The sequence below is a fragment of the Canis aureus genome, chromosome 13 (genome assembly GCF_053574225.1).
Source record: "Canis aureus isolate CA01 chromosome 13, VMU_Caureus_v.1.0, whole genome shotgun sequence".
Taxonomy (NCBI): Eukaryota; Metazoa; Chordata; class Mammalia; order Carnivora; family Canidae; genus Canis; species Canis aureus.
In genome coordinates this window covers 17,494,333-17,516,413 of record NC_135623.1, presented here as the reverse complement: position 1 = coordinate 17,516,413, position 22,081 = coordinate 17,494,333, and the positions used below count along the sequence as shown (strand labels likewise).

Sequence of the window (22,081 nt, the reverse complement as noted above, 5' to 3'; positions counted from 1 at the left end):
GGGGATGATAAGGGCAACCAGTGATTTGTAGCAACTGCTTTAAATTCTGGTCATGCCTTCACTATAAATGTCTCAGTCTTTGCTGCTCAGATCCTGCTACATTCCTCGGAGTGTGGGTGTGGCTGGCATGTGACCGAGGCAGCAGGCGCAGCTACTGCATTCAGGCGCTCGCCCCACTTTCACAGGACTGGGCATAGCACAGCGGTCTTTCGTTGAGCAGCTACTATATCCTAGGCAATGTACTTGGTAGGCATTTTATGCACAGTGTCTCATTAACACTTTCAAACCTGTCGGTGCCAAGTGCTGTTATCTCCAAAGAAGACGTGTGGGGGATAAAACGGGACCTTGAATGACTTCTCTCCATCGCCACACAGCTAACAGGAAAAGCCCCATGACTCCAGTTCAAATCTAACAACCCACACCTGCTCTCTTTCCACTACCTTCTCACTTTTTTTCAATTAAGTGGACCCTTGTGTATATATGTCGATGTGCAGGGGCACTTACACATTCCCAACTTGGGCAGCTCCTGTGAGTTCACAGGCTGACCAAAGTGAGAGATGGAAAAACTGGAAACTTTTCCACCTGGGGTAAACCCTGATGTAAAAGGAACCATGTATTAGAGGAGGATTTTGACTCATTGCAATGGGAAGTGTTACTGCTATAAAGATACTGAGCTCTCTCTCTCTCTTTTTCTCTCTCTCTCTTTCTCTCTTTTTGTTTTTAAAAATGTTTCCACAGGACAGAGTTTAGGGTATGGATTCGTTAACTATATTGATCCAAAGGATGCAGAGAAAGCCATCAACACTTTAAATGGACTCAGACTCCAGACCAAAACCATAAAGGTAAGAAGAGATATGCTGGTTCCTGATTGGGAAGCACTGGTTACATTTCATCCCTTTGCTCTAATAAATCCAGACTATGAGGGAGCTGGAAGTGGTGTCCTTGATTTATGCAAAGGACATTTATCATCCCCTGCACTAAGTGGGGGACACAGATCATTACAAGGAATGAAATGCAGGCTGAGTAGAGGGAAGGGACCAGAGGGCAGATGGGGTGTCAGGGTCCACGAAGAAGACCTGTGAGCCCAAGTCTGCAAAGATGGCCAGAACTGAGCCATGGGAAGAAGCTGGGGCAGGGAAGCTGTTCTAGACAGGGGGAACCACACATGGGAAGCTGTGGAAATGAACGTAAACATTATGAGTGGGGAACAGCATACAGAATAGCATGGCCTAAGTTTGGATGGGAGGTGGGCAGGGGCCTCGTGTGCCGGGCTGAACAGTTTGGCTTTACCTAAAGGTGGACAGTTAGTCTCCTGAGACTGGAAAAGAAAAAATCAGTTATAAATAAACCCTGGTGTAATAGGGATGGCTACATAGGAACATAGTAGAGGAATGACAGAAAAACTGGCATTGGAGCAATTGGAAAATAATCAGGGCTGTAGATCATATCTCAGATGGGATTGTTTTAATTCGAAAAAGAGAAACAGTCACCCAGAGCCTGCTCCTCCAGACAGGTTTCTGTGCCTGGGTTGTCACTCTCCCCGTTCAGACTTCACCTTGTAGGGATCCTTGAGGAAGCATGCTGTTTGCTTTGAGGGCCCCCTCCGACAGCCAGTGGTGGTCTCCTGGATGGAGCTTTCTCCTCCTCAGCCTCTCTTCCCCCACTTCCCCTGCCCCCTCCAGGCAGTGTCCGCTTGGGGGCAGCTGCCAGCCCATTAATGAGTCCCATCCTTCATAGCCTATTAAACCACAGGGAGGTGTCTCCTGGGCGCTCTTATCCTCACGACAGCAGGTCTGACGCAAAGTAGGACAAAAGAGAAACCTCTCCCAGAATGGAAATCTATAGATGGCACCAGCTCTCAGCGTATGAAAACACAAAAGCAGAACTTTTGGGTTCAACAGAGCTACTTTTCCAACATCCAGACTGACAGAGGAGACTATTGGTATAAGATAACCTTAGCTCTAGGAGGTAATCAAAACAAAACCAAAACCAAAACCTTCTCTTTTTTGTAATATATTATATGATTGTCTTCCTTCCTTCCTTTATTTTAAGCAGCTTTACTTTTGTAATTGAGTTTAGTTTTATTTCTAAAAATGATTGCTTTCCTGACCTCATACGGGCTATGGTGCACACAGACCCCAAAATGGGCCTGACTCAGGCTGCCTCCATCTCATCTTACAATCAATCCCTATGAGTTATCTACTGGAGAAATAATTAAGAGTTGTTTAATTATGGGGTAGTCCTCTGAGAGGCAGGAGGATTAATTTCTTTCAAAGGAAAAACATACCTATTTTTATGCTTTAGGTGAAGATGGGAGGCTCACGTCCCTGGCTGTTTGTTGAGGCCACACCAGGTGGAGAGCTGTATTTGTGGGTTTGATTGATTTTTCTGTGCTATCTAGTTCAGCATTAGAATGTCAGACATTTACTCTTCCCTTGATGGACACCCTGACCTTGAACTGAGAAAGTACTTTTCTTTCCTCTACAGTTTTCTTGAAACCCAAACCTTCCCAAGAGTTTAGGATCAAATCATCAGCCATCCATTCTGCCTTTTTTTTTTTTTTTTTTTAAATATTCCATGAAGCTGTTGGGCTTCCTGTAAGACTGATTGGACCCGGCTTTTCTGATCTCAGAATGCACCCCCTGATCCATCATGCCATTGGAAGCAGTGCTTTGTCTAGGTGAACCATACAGACAAGGAACATTGATTATTTTCATTCTGTGAGGAGACAGTCTGTGCCACCCCCTCACCCACCCTGGGCTCACCCCGCATCAAAAGGCTGCCAACACATTTGCACCCAGCAGTAACGTGGGCTTCCGAGGTACTGTAGGATTCAGAATGCATGATGCCACGACTGAATCAATAATTTCCATTCTCTACTACGGATGAAAATTTAATGTGCAAACCTAGGGATTTCAGCCCTTTCATTAAAGCAGTTTATTTGCCATACTAAAAATTAAGTTTGAGTGATAGGTTCCTTTATTAACTTTTCTTCCCTTTCCTAAAGGGACACAATGTTTAAGGTAAAAATCATATTAAAGGGGAGGGGGGAAAAAAGCAAACCCTTTTCATGTGCTGTTAATAGTCTCATCATTTATTAATTTTTTAAAATTGCTTTTCTGCCTTTCAGGCCACTGTTTACTTCTGCTTCAGTTTGCTTTGATAAGTGACATGAGATTTATCTCTTTGCTCTGACTCCCATGAAGGAATAGATAACTTGCCTATCTGGAAAACACAAGTATCCCGGAAGCATGCTTTACAGAGATCTCCCCAGAATCATCTAGCACATGTTTGCAAGATGTGGTCAAGTTTGTCCCTCCTTCTCACCTTTCTGGACTGCTTCGTGTAAAAACACCCCACTTTAAATGTAATGCACAGTGTGGTTACAGGCAAAACAAGAGTTAATTCCTAAATTTTGATGATTAATGATTAGCAGCTCAATTCAGGGATAGTTCTAGAAAGCCCTGAGGGAGTGGTGAGACTTTGGTGAGCAATAAAAACAACAGCCCGTCTTCAGCTATTGCTGATTGTTTAAGCCCGGATTATTGCCAGATCTTCCAATTATTCAATAAAATAATTGAAAAAAAATTTTTTTAATCTCTCAATTTTTAAAGGTTGGAAACCAACTTGAAAATTTTAAAGCATAGGTGGTCAGGCCAAACAAAACTTAATAGTTGGCCTGTGGACAAGCAGGTGGCAGCTTCTGGAGTCAAATTTGGATACACAAACACTGTTTTGCCTATTGGAAGTAAATGGTTCGTTACTGGGCTGCTAGGGGAAGGTGCCCACAAATGATGGTTCCCAGTTAACAGATTTTCATCATCCCTTTAGTAAGGGGGATGTAATATGACTATGTGCCAATACCGAGGGCATTGGAGGGCAAGGCCAGGCCTTTGTCCTCAAAGAGAATACAATCTTAGCCTAGACACAACATCAAAGCAGAGAGAGAGCATGACTCGTTAATTAAGCCCCTACAGGTAGCATGGATGACTGCTGATAATGTGCCTATCTGGAAAAAACAAGCATATTCTTTGGAAACGTGCATTACAGTGATCTCCTAGGAACATCTAGTACATGTTTGCAGACATGTGACTGCAGATGGATTATTCTTTGGATTATAACTCGTTTAGTGGGAGAAAGTGGCCAGGCTCAAAGATGACGTGACTTGTGCAAAGGCACGCAAGTGACCAGCAGCTGAGCTGAGTTAGCATCCAAAGGTCCTGTGAAGGATCCTGCTACAAGCAGAGCTGCTTAATATGTGAGCATGAGCTTAAAAGGAAATGATAATAATGACTTATTATACTAATAATTAATAATAGTAATGCTACCTTATATTGAATATTTTACTCTGTGTCCAACAGTATTCCAGCCCCTTCACATGCTTGATAGGATTGAATCCTTGAAGGAGCTCTAGGGCTGGGGGCTTTACATACATTAATTCTACTTAAGAAGCCCGGTAAGAAGTACTCCTCACTCCTTCGTACAGTTGAGGAAACTACAGCCCACAGAGGTTAGGAGACTTGCCCAGGATCACACAGTTGGTAAGTGAGATTTGGAGACAGGAAGTGTGTTTCAAAAATAACTCTGGCAATGGGTCATAAGTGTTGGAAGGTCATGCATTCTGTAAGATTGTGTGGGTGTGTGTTGGCTCTGCACACACACACACAGGTTATACTCTCTGGCATTTTTAGGAGCTAAAAAAAGGAAACAAACTGTGTGGTCCCTCCGGGTCCCTCAGTAAACAGACCCATGGTTTGAGGCTTTTGCCATCAATCTGTGGATAGACCTGACTTGAGGCTGTTTCTTCTTGAATCCCTGCTTTCCAGGCTCTGTGCTAGGTCCTGGGATTTAGGAGACCCCGAGAGGGCAGTGCCCTGGGCATTCTCTCATCCACGTGTGTCAGCGAGCATGGCATGGACCATGGGCTTCCACATCTAGCTTGCCAGACCAGCCTGGTGCTCCACTTGGGAAACTGAGTCTTTTCTGAGGATTTCAACTCTGAACCCAGTGGAGATGATTTGCCCCGTTTAGGGCTTTGGAATGCATTTTTGATTAGCTTTTTTCCTCACTTGTCTCCAATGGAGATCCCTTCAGACTCTGGGAAGCAGTGGGTGAAATGGCTGTGGATTCTGGATGCCCGTCCCTGTCCTGGGCTCTTGCCTGTCTCCACGTGCTCTAAAACAGTAGCTTCGGAGTCCACACTGTAATTTCAGCCTCTTACTAGGAAGCCCTGCATCGAATCCAGCTGTAGCATTCCAACTCTTTGTTGCATTAATTAGTAACAAAATGAGATGGTCTATAGTACCTTCAAAAGGGATATCTTTACAGAAAGTGTGTGTTGATATTCAAGTTACACTGAAAAGCTTCAGTAAAAAGTGACCCAAAGTGGAATATGAGGATTTGGAATCACTCCCACTAAGCCTTTCAGGGTAGTGGGACACCAGTTTGGATTTTAACTTGAGTTCAAGGAGCATGAGTAAAGCAGTGGTCATTGCTCTGCCTCCATGGGGAGCTCCTGTCTCACTTGGGACACAGACACACAAAGGGCCAACTCTACTGCCATGAGATGGGGCTGTCGGGCTGCGGGGGTTTCCATCGGTTTGGGGGCAAAGAAGCTGGGAGTAGGAAGCTGTGCGAGGTTTGAGCAGGAGAGGGACCTGGTCAAAGGGAAGTTCCAAGAAGGCTCATCTGGCAATGGTGTGTCACTTGGGGTGTTTGACGAATGAAACCAGCAGCTTGCAGGCTACGGGGCTAGGTTTTGTCAGCCTTAGACATTGGTTTTCATCAGCTCTTTAGGAGCTTTGTTACTCATTTTAAAAGCAAGGCATACATATTTATAAATAATTTGGAAAATAGGTTACCATATAATGAAGGCAGTATCAGCCATTCCCAACTCAATACTGTAAACACCATTTTATATATTTCCTTCCTTTTCTCATTGCATTACAGGCTTACAAATGATGTTGTGTCTTGCCTTTTTCTAATAATTGCATTAAGCTATTACTCAAATTATAAAAATATGATTTTTTAAGAAAACGTTCCCAGAGTACAGCTTTGTGCAAACCGGAGGTGTGAGTGATTTCAGGACTGGAGCAGGAATGAGGGGACAAAGGCTGCTTCAGCCACTCAGAGCGAACCCAAGGAGGTTGGCACTCAGTCAGGAGAGGGGCCGTGAGAGTAGGAAGGAGGCTTTATCACAAGGCAGCAGCCCAGCTCCGGAGGGAGAAGGACTGGAGAAGTGGAAGGTGTGAGTGAAGGCTTTTCAGAAGGAGAAAACCTCCCTTCTCTGGGAAGGACAACAGACTGAGCCCCTGTATCCGGGCATCTCGGTGCTGGGAGGCTGCTTAGCCATTTCTCCACACTCGCCTTGTTCTAATAGCCTAACGGGGCCTCCAGGGGTCTCTGGCACTGGAGTTCTGCTCAGTCCAGTTTGCCCCTCCCGCTTCTTCCACTTGCCAAGGGTCATCAGGGCGCTGCGCTCCCCTCCCTCCCTCCCCCCCTCAATCCACCTGCCTTGCTAAAGGCCTTCGTTCCGCTGAAGCATCTTTTCTTTGCACTCGGCATAAGCAATTATTTCTCCTATCACTGCTCTTAATGCTTCCCGGACAGTTAGCAGATCATTTTTTTGCTGACGGGTATCACCCCACCCAGAAATGATAGACTGCCTCCCCCAATCTTATTAATAATAAAAAGGCATTTTTCTCTCCTCCTCCATTACAGCTAGAGACAGAGCAGTGTGGGAGCTCTCCCCTGCCAAAGTCAGCAGGGGAGGCTGGATCATTGAATCCCCAAGGAGCCAGGAGAGGGAGGGCACGTAGCCACAGCAGGGGAAACTGGAGAGCTGTGTACCCCAGTTGTACCAGGCTGCTCTTTCTCTCCTGTGAGAGCTTCTGTTCGCTCGCTCTGCTCCCCGGTTCCCAGCTGACTTCCTCCAAGTGAGTAATCTCAGGGACAGGTGTCTATCCCTGCTCTCCCTGCCCAGTGAGGTTGTTGTGATTTCAGGATCTTAAAGGTCATCCCCAGTGTCCTGGGTCTGGATTACAAAAGAAAATCAGACGGATCCAGGCTGAGAGGACACGTGGTTTCAGAAGTGTGTGGAATGGGGCTTGGGGGCATTAGCTGTCTGCAAGTGGGGAAGAAGCCAGCAGTAGGATGTGAGCTGCCTTCAAGAAGCCAGCTAGCCGTGGCTGTTAGGAGAACTGTGGATTCGGGCTTCCAGGCATCCAGCCTGGGCTACCTGCCCTTGGTATCTGGGTCCCATGCTAACGGGTGTCCAGAGGCAAGTGGGGAAGACAGCAAAGATGGTGCAGGCCTCAGAGGTTCATCCACGCTGGTTGCTCTTCTGTTCTCTATGGGAAAAGAAGCCTGCAGTGCCTCTGAGGCTCCATCCTGTATTGCAGGAATCCGGGAAGAGACCCGATGCAGCCATCGGGGCAGAACATTTGCCTTGGGTGGGAATGAGTCTCTGTTTGTTGGGGACATCCTGATAGAGTCATTGGGGTGACGTAGAAGAGATTCCTATACCACATGGGAGTCTGACCTGAAAGTCCCTTGAGCTCGGAGATTCTGTGTTTTTGTGACGTTTCTAGGCTTCACACTGTTCTCAAGTAGAGTAGCCACTAGCTACACAGGGCTTCTTAAATCTGAATTTAAATGAATTAAAAATAAGTAAAATGGAAAGTTCAGTCATGCTAGGTACATCTGAAGTGCTCGGTAGCTGCATGGAGCTAGTGGCCACCATCGAACGGCACAATCCAGAACATTTTCATGATCCCAGAAAGTTCTATTGGACAGTGCTCGCTTAGAACAACAGCAACTGTGGGGAATACTCTCTTCTCTGTGGCCATCATGAAGCCCCAAGGCAAGTCAGCTGGTCTGTCACAGGTCATAGAGCCAATCCCACTTCCCTTCCCCTTTGTTGTCCATTCAGAAGAGCCCTGAGTTAAGATGAAGAGTCAGTCAGGTCCCAGCTCTGTCAAAAACTACCAGGATGACCTTGGGCAACTTACTTTACTTCTCTGGATTCATTTCCTCATCTGCAAAATGGTGTTTTCCAGCTCTGACAATCTCACTAATAAAATATTATAGCGTGATCTTGTCAGCTTGGTAACTTTCCAGGGAAAGTAGCAGTTTGCGCCAAGCACACTGCTTTTATTTCACTGTCCAAGTTAGCCTGACATAGTGGAAAGATCCCAGAGCTTGGAGTCATATCCAGCTTTGTCTTAGCTTGGCTGTGTGACCTTGGACAAGTACTTGATCTCACCGAGCCAGAGTTTGTCACCCAGAAAACAGAACGAATAATACCTCACTTCTCGGTCATCATGGTTTATAGCAGGCTGCTCAAGTAATGCTCCCCAGAATGAAGACAAAAGTGAGTAGGGTTACCCCCTAGGCGAAAATCACATAAGCGGGAAGGTTTGTCCCCATCTACATGTTTCAGAACTGTACATTCTTCAAAGATGCATAAGAAAGTAAGGCCAGAGTCTTGAGTCTTACTGAGACTCAGGCAGCATATATAGAGGCTCTTGTGTGGTGGGAAGTAGAGTGGGGCTCCCAAGTGGCTGCAGTCACCTTATCAAACTTCCATAAGGCAAGATCAGGAGTTGCAGTTTAGTGAGAAGACTGTCTTAAGCTCTAAGTCTGAGACCAGCTCTTCCACTAACCAGCCCGTGGAACCTTTAGCACATCCCTACCTTCTGGGGACTGCTAGACACATGGCAAGATCCTTGTACTAAGGAAAGCCCCTTGGTAATTTAACGGACTCTGTTAAAGTTGTAGGCATATGACTAGATCACCCCACCATTTTTTTAAAAAGAAATACTTATCCAGTCTACTGTATGCCAGATATTCTCATGATATTCCCAGATACTCTTAAACACCATGATGGAGGTACTGTGAAAGCTGCTGCCATGGAAATGTGTGTCATCTGTAGAGTTCAAGGAGATAGCAGTCATTTGTGCCCAGGCCTTGTGGAGGAGGCAGCGTTCAGGTGGGGTCTGTGGGGATGGGTAGGGGTTCATTTTGACATGATGATGAACCAAGAGAAGTAGAAACATTAAGTGCATATTCAGAAAACTGACCTTTTTAAATCTGAACTGAGGCACAGGGCGCATGAGAGTTAGCAGGAGACGAGAGGTTGGCCCAGATCCCAGAGGGCCGTCAGCGCTCCCACATGGGATGTGAACATCCATCTCAAGGTGCTGAAGACCCACTGAACGTCTTTAAGAGGGAGAAGTGGCACCATCAGGGCTCATTAGAAACATGACCATGGGGTCTTACCCCTGATAAAAGAATATCATGTATCAGGTGCCAGGTGGGGGAAAGTATGAGGAGTGGGGCCACATAAGCAGACACCTGCTCTGCCTGTGGGCAGGGCTGCAGCCACAGGCACGGGGCAGGGGGGCGGGGGGCAAGCTTATCCTCACAATCAAAGCTGTTGTTTCTAGAAGCCAGCCGGCTTTTTTCTTCTCTTCCTGCTCCCGGAGGTGGGATCAGAGGTACCCGCAAGGGTTTGCTTCTAGAAGGCCCTGGTGGCACCAGAGTCTGTTCCCTGCTGCCATTTCTCCTGTCTCTTTGGAATGAGTATCCCGCAGGGATCTATATGCTCTGGGGAGTTTGCACTTGCTCAGAGAGTAGGGCGTTACAACAGATTGGGGAAAATCTGTGCCCTGATCTTCTGAAATGGTGGGTCTCTGTATGTGTCTCCTCTGCTAGACTAATAGTCCTGCATGTCAGGGATTGTTGTGTTCATCTCTGTTCCCGCAGGGTCTCACGTAAGGCCAGAGCAGTAATATCAAAGCTGCTATTTATTGAGCACTTCCTGTGTGCCCGGGATAGTGCCTAGAAATCTTTTTTTTTTAAGATTTATTTATGTATTTATTTTAGAGAGAGAATAGGGTGAAGGGCAGAGGGAGAGGAAGAGAATCTCAAGCACAGGGAGCTTAACATGGGGCTCGATCTCATGACCCTGACATCATGACCTGAGCTGAAATTAAGGGTCAGATGCAGGATGCCTGAGTGGCTCAGCAGTTGAGCACCTTCCTTCAACTCAGGGCGTGATCCCAGGATCCAGGATCGGGGCCCACATCGGGCTCCCCGCATGCAGCCTGCTTCTCCCTTTGCCTGTGTGTGTCTCTGCCTCTCTCTGTGTCTCTCATGAATAAATAAATAAAATCATAAAAAAAGTCAGATGCTTACATGACTGAGCCACCCAGGTGCTCCAGAGTGCCTAGAAATCTTATACGCAGTAGCTTGTTTCATGCTCCAAGTGCTCTGTTAGAAAGCTTCTAATCTATGTTATTCAAGTGATACAGCTCAGAAAGGTTGTGACTTACCCAAGCTTACGTAGCTAGTAAGTAATCAGGATTTAAATCCATATCTTTCTAGCCCCAAAGCCCTTGCTCTTAACCTTTGTCTCTTTTCCATTTCAGAAATAGATGCTCAGTGGCAGTTAAAGTAACATAAGCAAGAACTTCCTTGGAATGGCCCGTCTCAAAATACAGTTGCTTACTGCCCTAACACCTCCCAACGAGAGAAACCCACGAGATAAGGGGTGATGTGGACAGGAAGGATGCTCCTGTCCTAGTGTGTGGAGCTAGAACAGAAATAGGAGGAGGATGGAAGCTATAGAAGAGACAGGTTTGAACTCAGTGGAAGGGTGAGCTTGCCAATAATCAGTGATGGCCAGTGATGGGGCGCGGTGCCTCGTGAAGTAGTGAGCTTCCTGTGTAGCGCATTATGCGGGTGGCTGGCTACCTGGGGTCTCACCCAGACCTTTGCAGGCCACTTCCAACACCAAACTTTCTGTGGAGCAGATTTGAAGGATGGTGCTTTCTACTGGGATCGCCGATGGCACCTGTCACCTTTATTTCCACTTACCCTGAGCCGCAGTTGTAGAGATTAGCAGTTTTGTGAATAGAATGCCCGGCTCATGAAACCATCCAGTCAATGACAGAGATCCTTACTCTATTTTGAGGGGGCCTAACAAGTGATGCCCTTGTTTTCCACATCCTAGCTGTAAGCCGGTTGAGAGAGAAGACAAAAAGAGAAAGGTGTATTAAATCCTAAAGTCCCCTTTATTACGGATTTCATCCTGGATGGATTTCCTGAACACAATGGGCTTCCTAACACAGAACCCCACACTTTGACAGCCCTTGTCACAGGTGCTATGGACCCCACCGGCCTCCCCCACGAAAGCAGAGCCTGCTCCCACAGTACAGAGCCTGGGCCGGAAAGTGCACTTCCAGCTGTGTCTGGCTGCTGAAGGGAGCAGGCAGCAGCTGAGGCCCCCGTGCCCATTGCCTTTCCTGAAGCCTGTCCCAGTGGTCCCAGTACGTCCCCTGGGCGGGGGAGCGGGGGCACTGAGAGGCCTGGACTGCCACCCCAGGGGCTCCCTGCACTCAGAAGCTAACACCCGGGTGGGAAATGAGGAGCCCCTTGCCCGGGACAGGCCCTGTACGGCACCCGTCATTTACTTGCTCACTTCCTCACTGGACCACGGGGTCCTTGAAGCAGAGGCACCGCCAGCACCCAGCACCCAGCACGGGGCCTGCCAGACAGGAAGTGCTCAGGAAGGGGAGGAATGAATGAACTCTCTCATCTTCTTCTAAGGCCAGGATTCTGCTAAAGGAGCACCTTTCCAAGGCAGAGGAAGACGTCTTTATCCTACCAGCTTCTCAGCACCCCAAAGCGAGCATTTATCAGCTTTCCCAGTCCTCTCCTTTTCCTGTACCGTGGCACATTAGACAGGAGGGGAGGGGTGGCCAGAGGATTCGGGATAGGTTTCTCCCCAGGCTGTGCCGTCCTTCCTGCCGTGCGCAGGCCAAGGCCTGGCTGTGAGCAGGGAGTGGAGCCTGCGAGTGCTGGGCAGCGCGGGAGGGGCAGCCCCAGCCCTGGGCCTGCCATACCATGTTAGTGAGAATCACTGGCAGCACCTTATGAAGTCATTTTGGAAACTAGGAAGTACTTTGTGGAAACTGGGAAGTACAGCGGAATCTGTAGGAATGTGCTAGAGAAAATGCATGGCAGCCAAGTCGTAAAGGATGACTCCCCTAGGCTGATGGAGGAGGACAGCGGTGCCTCTCTAGGTGCTCACTGGTGGTATCCCAGATGTTTGTGCAGTAAAACTGAGGTGTGTCCAATGGGGCTAGAGTTCCACGCTGGCCCACAAAAGCCTGTAGTACCTACCACATAATAATATTTACTGGAGATCTACTAAGTCCTAGGAATCTGCTATACACATTAAATCTATTATCTCAGTCCTTCACCAAAGGAAAATTGTCCCCCTTTATACCAGTAGAGAAACTGAGATTTATCAAGACCAAATTGCCCCATGTCGCACAGCTAGTGAGCGCCGGGGCCAGCCCACAGTCAGGGCTTACGTCACGCTGTACTGTTGCGCTTGCAGAGCGCTGAGTTAGGTCGAGCCTGTAGAGATGGGGACTTTGGAGAGACTGTAAATCTTTTATCAAGATCATGTGTAAAGTCACCTGCCTTGGGCCACCCTTACCCAGAGAGAAAGGAGTGGCTGCCCAGCTCCCAGCTCTTTCTGAGCTCCAGAGCAAGATCATTGCGGCCTAGAAATGCCAGCCCTGTCTTCAGGGATTCTGGGGGAATGAATTGAGGAGGATCCTGAAAGTCAGAGGCACGTGATTGTCCTGGGCGCCGCCTTTAGCCCTGGAAGCCCTGGGCTCTAGGCCACTAGTTTAGTGGGGTTAACAAAACAGCAATGGCAGGCCCTCTGCCGGGGCTAGGAGTGGATAATTTTTGAGAAATGTTTTAGCACAACGAAGTGCCTGATGCCTGTAGTCACTCGGGATTTCATAAAGGTCTGAAGCACTTTAAAAGTGCAAATACCAGGACAAGCACTCAGATATTAAATGCTAATTTAAAAAGGAGGTCCTTTTTCTGTCATTTTTGCCCACACCCACTTCTACAGAGTTCCTGGACAGGGGATTGAGGGAACAAAAGCCTTAAGGCTCCAAGTAAAGGAGAACAACTAAGCAGGAGTTAGGTTTGGTGAATGATCTAAGTGCCATGTTCATCTTTGGGCCTTGTTTTGGCTCTGTGCTGTGCTGTGTGGCAGCAATTCTCCCCGGATGAGGTTTGGGGAAATGGTTTTGGTTCTGCCAATGACTTTCCAGTGGCAGCTTCTTTTCCTAGCAGGTCTGTCCCCAGCCCACCTCCTCCCCCAGCTCTGGCTGCCCAGACCATTGGGTGTCAAGGTCATTAGTATCCATTGCATGTCCAGCAGGCTCTGCACTAAGCTCTTGACTGTCATCATCTTATGTCCTCACAGCAGAGGAGGGCTATCACTAGACCACCGGTCCCTGTCCCCACCACACACCTCTCTCACAACCAGTCTCACCTCGGCTCTGTCTTCTTCTTGGCCCTTTTAACCCTTTATCAGAAGGGCTAGTAGTCTTCCCTTCTCTGTGTTCCAGTCCCAGCTCTCTAGCCCTGGAATAGCACACATCCTGGGGCATTGTGGTAATTGGTCCATATGCGTGCCATTCTTGCATTCAACTCATGTTTATTGGGTACCTCCTGTGTGTTGTCCCCACTGGACTTGGAAATCCTTTAGAGCAAGAAACCACTCTTTGTTCTCGCTTGTTGGGCATCCCCAGCACACAGCACGGTGCCTGCTGCATAGCAGATCCTCAGGAAATGTTTGCTAAGAGAAGGCCTCTAGGTGATGTCTAGTCATAGAACCATCTCCTTTCAGTCCTTCCAACCCCAGACCCCGGGGAATAGGAAACCTATCTCTTAGCTCTTAGCTTAATAGGGAAACACAGCTATGATTCTGGATGCTTAACTCTTGGTGAGGCCCCTAAGTGGAGAAACCCAAGCTGCAGTTAGCCCCAGAGAATCACCAACACCTACATTGTTCAGTATGTTTTATGGGCATGTTCATTTATTCTTTCTGTCAGCGTTGAGCATTCTACAGGTATGAGGCTCTGTGCTGCAAGGTAGAGCCCACAAAGATGAATAACACACACACACACACACACACACACACACACCATGACCACAATGAGATCAGCAGACCAGATAGAAAGGTGGTGAATCAAGGTCAGAATGGGTTAAGTATGGACCATGGGTGCAGTTCATTGAGAGCACTAGTAGTGTGTTGGGGGGATTTTTAGGAGGAAGTAAGATCAGGGAAAGCTGTCAAGAGAACATGGCTTTGGAGCTGCGCCTTAAAGGAGAATACGATTAGGGCCTGAGAAAGTAGGTGGAAAAGTTTTCCCCATGAGCAAAGCCATAGAAGTAGGAGGGTATGTTATGGGGTATGTTATGGGGCAGCACAAATGTAATTCAGGTAATTAATTTGTCTAATAATTGGCAGGGGTGAGACAGGGGTACTCTTATTACTGTGAATGTATCACTACAGTGTTCTTATTCCCTTCTCCCTACCACTCCTTTCTCATGCCTAAAAATTAGTTCTGCTGGGTTATAACCTGAAAGACTTTGTTCCTCAAAGGATGGGGTAGGAGAGCCTTGTGTGGAGTGATGGTCTGTGCAAGCAGTCACATGAAATTCCTGCTCCTTTAGCCCCCACTCCCCAGGGACTGGCCATGTAAATGTCCCTTTGCACGTCAGCCCTCTGCTGGGAACCAGCCTACTGGGGCCAGCCCTGAGTTTCTAGAAGAGATAGATACTGCAGATAGGCTGCCTCGCTCCAATAGAGGGAGGAGACCAGCGAGGCAGATTCGTCACTCACATCATTTTATCTGTTGAGTCAACATCTATTTTTAGGGACCTGGCATCTCTGTCATGGAGTGGGAGCGAGTGCCAAGGGTGAGGGGTCTGCTAAGCCTTCATTCCTCTTTGCTAGATCCACTGTCAGACCCATTCTCACATGCAAGCTCTGCTTCACCACTCGAGATGTAGTTCTTGATGCCAAGGGTCCAGTTTAACATGTACACTTTCTTCTGTACCCAGGCTTCTGTGTGTGCGCAGTACACAAGCACATGCACACTCGCTCACCCCTCTAGTCTTAGCAGGCCTTGTAAATTGGTTATATGGATTAAATAAAACTCCCAACTGAAAAATGCTAAGGCATATAGGTCCCTTCCTGTCCAACATTGTCAGATGTGCTCCGAAATGACTGTTTTCATCATCTATTCTGAGCCATAACTGCCCCAGAAATAGCTTTAGCAGGAAAGTGCTTTTGTTAGACTAGCTGTAAATTATATTTCAAATGTCTGATGTTGTTTTCTTAAAAAATAAATAAATAAGTAAATGAAAGTCTAAAATTAATGACTGCTGGGGTTTGCTTTGCTTATGTGTACTGCTACAGATTTGGCTTCTTGCAGATGGAATTTCAGATCTGTTTACACTTCTGTGTTAGCTTTTTGGGGGAAAAAAAAGCAGTTGAGAGATCTGGGAGGACAAATTTACAAAGTCGAACTTATTATAACCATCCGTGAGGCTCGCTTCTTTCTCCCCCTGCCCTCTCCCTCCCTCCTTCACCGTCTCCCCCCGCCCCTCGTTTTGTTGATTGTGGTTTTATCTGCTCCTCCTCAAAGTTAGAAGGCAACTGGTTCTTGCAGATGTTATGACAAGGTCACATATCCAGTTTCACAAGCAGATGTTCATGAAGCCCCATTTCACCAGCACTTTATCATTCAGTGAGAGCAGACCTTGTGGGAGCAGATTGGAACAACACAAAGGACGGGACATAAAAAATCTTGCAGAGAACCTGATTGCTTTAATGTGTTGAAGACGAAGGGCTTGGGGGTGGGGAGGGCGGCAAGGAGAGAAATCTGCAGAGCAGAATTTCATGGAGGTTTTTTTTTTTTTTTTTTTTGGTTTATTCAAAGATTATTATGTGTTGGATACAGTAAATCATCTATACACCCACATCCAGGAGGTAAATCTTCAGAACTCCGTGCGTGGGTAGTTCTGCATTTAACAGCTGCCATACAGTAGCTATTTTGTTCTGCTCTAAGAGACCCTTATCTGTGCATTTGTTTTAAGTTATCGCCAACTCTCCTTTTGTTCCTCTATTGCTGTTCTCCTGATTCTCGTTACCATTGCAAGAGTAGCGAAGAGAATCTCAACTACTGAGTTATTTCAACTGACACCATGAGTTAGAATGATAGACGAGGGGCTGCCATTTCAGTTGTTGACTCAGCCTCTACTTGGAGGGTGTTGCTATAATGGATTTAGCTCCTCTTGCCTTTTCCCAGGTCTCATATGCCCGTCCGAGCTCTGCCTCAATCAGGGATGCTAACCTCTACGTTAGCGGCCTTCCCAAAACCATGACCCAGAAGGAACTGGAGCAGCTTTTCTCGCAATATGGCCGTATCATCACCTCTCGAATCCTGGTTGATCAAGTCACAGGTTAAGTGTTTCTTTGTCATTTCTTTCCTTGTGTCTCAATGCCGCAGCCAGTGCCCTGTGACCCATTGGAGCAGAGAGATAATGGTTACTTACGGTAAAGGAGATACGGGTCATGCATAGGTAGATTTTTGACTTAGGAGAAAGACTTCTTACCAATCAAATGCCCACATCTAAAATGGGCCATCTTAGGAGGTAGATCTCCATCATGGGAATTGTTCCAGCAGCAGCTAAACTACTTGGCAGGGCTGTAAAGCAGATTCAGGCATCAGGTTGTGAGTGGGACTGAATGACCTTCAAAGTCTCTTTCAACCCTCAACCAAGTAACATTACTTTTATGCGTGAAAAGAACCTGCATTAGAGCTCCGGCTCCGGTGACAGCATCGTAGAGCTGGAGGGAACCTCATGCTGCCTCATTTCACACAGGAGAAAATGGAGGTCCAGAGTGAAGGCTCTGACTCCTGCCCGGCTAGTTAGTAGCAGCACAGGGACAGGAACCCAGGGCCTGGTACTGTGCTACTTTGTCCAGAATAAAGAAAGGCAACCACCACCTCTCGGTAAGAAATGTAAGGTGCCCTGGGTTGCGTTTTTAGTGACCGAATGTTTTCACCTACTCCACATCTGATCCCAATTTAAAACACCCCCTGAGAGCAGTTTAGCGTGTGTTTATCATTCAACGCATGCAACAAACCCTCAGTGAAGGCAGCTCTGCCCCCCAGACACTGTGCAGAGGGACACTGGGGACCAGGGATAAAGGAGGCACAGTCCTGCCCTTGCTGGACTCCAGTATGATGAGCACCTGCTAGGGGCTGTCCAGGGGACCACGGGAGCTCAGGAGAAGGTGTGCTGCACCTTGTTGCGAAGGCTCCATCAAGGAAGTGATGTTTGAGCAGGGTTTTGGAGGATGACCTGCAGTTACTTGGCACAAAGGAGGGATAGAGATTTCTAGGTGGATGTGATGCATCCTATAAAATAGGTGGATAGGACATATTGTAAGGCGTGGAGTCGAGAAAGAACACAACCTGTTCAAGGAGTAAATACGGCTGGCATGAGGCTCAACAGAGGATTTGGGGCCACATCATCAGGGGCATTAGATGCCGTACTGAGAAGTCTGACTTACCTGTTTGCAACATGGGCCCACGGAAAGGGTTTTTGTGGGTTTTGTTTGTTATTCTGTGTGTGGAGTGGGAAACAGGTACCATGCACAAGGTAAAGAATTGAAAAGTTATGAAAAATGTATAAAGGATGTTTTTAAAGAGTGTAATGTGGTCAGAGTTTGCTTGTCAAATAGATTACATAGTTGCTAGGTGTGAAGGGCACATGGCAGGACTAGACGCTGAGTGATGGGTGACAACAACTAAGGGAGACCAGGACTGAACGGGCCGGTGCTAGAGGCTGGAATGGATGTAACAGGTGCCTGTGTTCTGTGGGTGGCAGTCACTGGTCCAGAGCCGTGGTAGCAAAAACACAGGCAGATGCATCCTGATGGGTGAGAGGGATTTGGGGAGGCAGGCTCAGCCCTGGCCCCACTAGTGGGCTGACTCCCCCTAGAATATCCATGTGGCCCAGCCCATCTCTTCCCAAGGATGTTTACCAGTTTGGTTTGTTCATGCTTTATGAAGGCTCTTTCTCTTTCCCCAGGAGTGTCCAGAGGGGTGGGATTCATCCGGTTTGATAAGAGAATCGAGGCAGAAGAAGCCATCAAAGGGCTGAACGGCCAGAAGCCCAGCGGTGCTACGGAACCGATTACTGTGAAGTTTGCCAACAACCCCAGCCAGAAGTCCAGCCAGGCGCTGCTGTCCCAGCTCTACCAATCCCCCAACCGGCGCTACCCTGGCCCGCTTCACCACCAGGCCCAGAGGTTCAGGTAGGCACAGCCTCCAGGGAAGGGCCCTGCTACACAAATACACAGCTGGGCAAGGGCCAGGGAAACCCACAGCCCTGAAAGATGGGGCAAAGCCTAAGAACCTCCGCCCCCAGGAGTCCCTGTGTGAACGAACCTCCCCACTGAGCCTCAGTTTCCACTACTGTAAAATGAAATGGTTGGACCAGATGCTCTTCCAAGCCCCCTTTCAACTTACCACTGTGACTGGTTAAACTTCAGATTCTTGGATTAGAACAAAATTTCTACATTTAACCAAACCAGAAGGTTCCACTTCAACAAAAGTTCATCCACAAATAAATGGCCACATTCAACACCTTAGACTTAAGGCTGAGGGAATGGCTTTTAATAAAGTTAAAGAAAAGTGTAGGCCAGGAGGCAGATCCTCCCAGGGAGAATGGTTTGGCCTGTCCTCCTCTTTCTCCTGCAGGTTACTCTGTAGGGTAGGTAGTCTCTTTTGTGTTAACTTCACTCTGACTCTGAAGTCAGCAGATTCTGGGAAGACAAGAAGGAAGATTTTTCTAAGCCTTGTTAATGTTTCCTCAGGCACCCAACCCTCCCAATGTGCTGGGGCACTTCCCTTCTCCTGGGACATTTCGGAAAGGCAGGTTTCACTCCTTGAAGCCAATCAACCTGACTGCCTTTGTTGTACAAGAGATAGGAACATTTTTGACGTGTCCATAATAATTTTAAATACTTATTTTATTCCACGATCTCCCAACTACCCTTTAATTGAAAGGGTTTTTGTTTTTTGGTTTTTTTTTTCTCCTTTTCAAACATCACATGGAAAGATAGCAGGCCCTCCATCTGGCCATGACGAGGAGGAAAATCAGCCTCAGCAGTGTCCTGTCCTGGGAATTTGAAAGGGTTAATGATTTCATGAAGAGTCCAAGTCATCTAATTTTTATTTTGTGTGAGAGCACATGCAGTATTTATGTAAAAAGCCTTTCCAGCAGGCTTCTAATGGTGGAAACTATGGTTACTACTGCCCCATGGTGTGAATAGCTTGTCCTCCAGTAAAATACTGAACATGAGGGAGATTATAACATAATGGCAATTTGCTAGGAGGAGCTTTCAGGTTGTAAATAGTAAGCTAATTGTAAAAAATCTTAACCCTCAAACTCCTTCTTCCCCCCAAAAAATGTGTGTGGTAAGAAGATTTAGTTAATGTAGCTAGAATAAGAGAAAAGATCCATTCTGCTATGCATTGTGCATGCACGTGTATTCCTTTCATGCACGAGTTTAATTGCAATAAAAGGTGAATCGTAATAAAAGGTGAACGATGTAAGAAACTGCCCCCTTTTAATGATTTCACACACGATATAAAATGAAATCCACACAAATGTTCTGAGGGGGGGGGGAGTGGGATTAATTCAGACCTTGAAAGAAAGGGAGCTTCATTAGACACTTGCTTTAAACTCTAGCATTGACCTGAACATGAATTACTCATAGTTGGAGGCAGAAAAGGGGGAACTACCAGTGGATAGACTCCTAAGCATTGGGGAAAGTTATTGAGCTTTTCTTCTTTGAAAATGGAGCATTCTTATTAATAGTTCCATTGAGCGATCTTGCCATCTGTGAGGCATTAACCCAGAGACCCTCCTTCTCTTTGCAGGCTGGACAATTTGCTTAATATGGCCTATGGCGTAAAGAGGTAATTAAAACTCCACAGATTGCCAGATGTCCGTGTTGGCACAGACTGGGGCTAGAAATTTTTTTTTTTTAATTCACTAACTTTACTTTTTTTTTTTTTTAATTCTTCCTTTTTCCTCCACCAGCATGTCAAATTCTTAATTTTAATTTCAGACCTCAGTTGGTTTTGTTTCTTTTAGGGCACACAAAGTGTGCTTGTGTGTTTCACTTTTTCTTTTATTTGCAGGTGGGCTTCTCCTACGGTTCAGGTGCCACAGCTACCAAGCCCTTGATAATCTGGTTCTCTGGACGCCTCCCCTAAGGGAGAAGGCTCCTACTCTTTGCCAGCTGATCTTGCAAACTTGCAGAGCAACTGTTTGGCATTAGCAATGCCAAGATTCAGTTAAGAGGGCAGATTCCAGCAAATCAAAATTAGAACATTTTGCTAATCATGGTTGACAATCTTATGATTGTCAGTGGAAAAATTAGATTTTGGACTACCAGGCCTGGCCGAAGCATGAATAAACGTGTGGATGACCTGCTGACTCTCACCCCCACCTCAGGGTGCATTTCAGGGCACAGCCTGAGAATGAAGTGTATCTGTGTGCACCTCAACCAGGAGTTTCTTTTGTTACAGGTTTTAGCAGTTATAAATCCTCCCTTGGTTTTACATGTATTATGTTTTAAACTTGCGGTTTCTTTCATTTAAAGCCTTTCTGTGGGGTCGGGGGCTCAAAGAGAATCAAGGTTTGTGGGGCTCTCTGAATGCAGTCACAGGAATGATCCAGACCTAGTCTGAAAGCTGAGTCTCAGGAAGTTGAGTACGTTATGTCACTGTGTCCATGAGATTCCCATATGTGCTTTTGATAAGCTCCACTGAGCTGCTAGGGACATAGCATCTTCATCATCCTGCTCAATAGAGCTGCACACTTTAATTCCCCTTCCTACAGTCAGGCAAAGAGATGTGGTCCTTAATAGTCCCAGTCACACTCCCATATGAGGCAGTGTTTCACCACTTGGCCATGCATGGTAAGTACCCCGACTCTGGAAACTGGCACACAGTAGAGGAAGTAAGCTGACTGCAGACTCACTAGCACAGCGCCAGCCTCTCAGATCTCAATCTTGGCACCAGGAGGATGACTGTGAATTACTTCCATGTGTCTGGCACACTGCTTGCCTCTTCCCTCTCCCACTTTTACATTTTTCCCACCTCAGGCCTTCATTACCCTCCAACTTCAGGGAGGTGGCACCAATTATGTACGGATGCTTAGGCATGATGAGGCCAGAGAAGGCACAGCAGCAGCATGCACGCTGCCACCATCTCTGGTTCCCCACTCAGAGCAAACACCACTAGTCCATAAGAGCATTCTCTTTTCCTGTTGGACCCAGATTTGGATCCAGACTCCTTCCTCCCAAAGTGCTCCAGGTGGCCATCACCCACTAGAGCTGAGACTCTGCTTGAAACCTCTTTGCTGGCTCCTGATTTTGATGGCCTTAAAATAAATACCTCGCTGTTCTCTACCTTTAACCTGAACGGAGTCAATTCACTCAGTTGGAGGAGAGAAGGCTGAGAAGACAGTCTTCAGAAATAATGCAAATAACAGACATGGATTTGCCCTTCTAAGAATCCTTACCATGCTGTTTTTTGGTTTTGTCTTGTTACTTGTTTTTAAGCAAGAGACAAGATTGACTTAGTGACTGATGCCAAAATTAGTACCTATTGAGTTGTTATGTTTAGCATATCTTCAGCAGCCATTTGATTATCTAAATTCTCTTTAGATGCAGAACTGTTCTTTCATTGGACTTTCAGATCTCCGAGAATATTTGCTTATTTTAAGACATCCTAGGGATGCCTGGGCAGCTGTCAGTTAAACATAGGATTCTTGATTTGGCTCAGGTCGTGTTCTCAGGGTTGTGAGATCGAGTCCCTAATGTCTAATCAAACTCCCACACTGGGTGTGAAGCCTGTTTGAGACTCTCTCTCCATCTTCCCCCCCTCCTAAAAAACAAAACACAAAACAACAAAACATCCTAGATATGGGACACCTGGGTGGCTCAGTGGTTGAATGTCTGCCTTCGACTCAGGTTGTGATCCCTGGGTCCTGGAATTGAGTTCCATATCGAGCTCCCTGCATGGAGCCTGCTTCTCCAGCTCTGCCCATGTCTCTGCCCCTCTCTATGTGTCTCATGAATAAATAAATAAAATCTTAAAAAAAAAAAAGT

The 22,081-nt window shown here is 46.8% G+C and overlaps 1 protein-coding gene across 7 annotated transcripts in view; it reads left to right on the top strand.

The window, feature by feature from the left end:
- ELAVL4 (ELAV like RNA binding protein 4) overlaps positions 1-22,081 on the top strand; it is a 90,156-nt gene that overhangs the window by 63,890 nt on the left and 4,185 nt on the right. For 6 of the 7 annotated variants that reach the window (XM_077844994.1, XM_077844997.1, XM_077844998.1 and 3 more), the window contains 4 exons: positions 739-842; positions 16,194-16,347; positions 17,986-18,211; positions 19,842-19,880. In XM_077844994.1, coding sequence (XP_077701120.1) covers positions 739-842; positions 16,194-16,347; positions 17,986-18,211; positions 19,842-19,880 — 523 coding nt within the window. Of the gene's footprint in view, positions 1-738; positions 843-3,130; positions 3,551-16,193; positions 16,348-17,985; positions 18,212-19,841; positions 19,881-22,081 lie in introns of those variants that run through there. The other variant, XM_077845001.1, reaches the window with a different exon arrangement.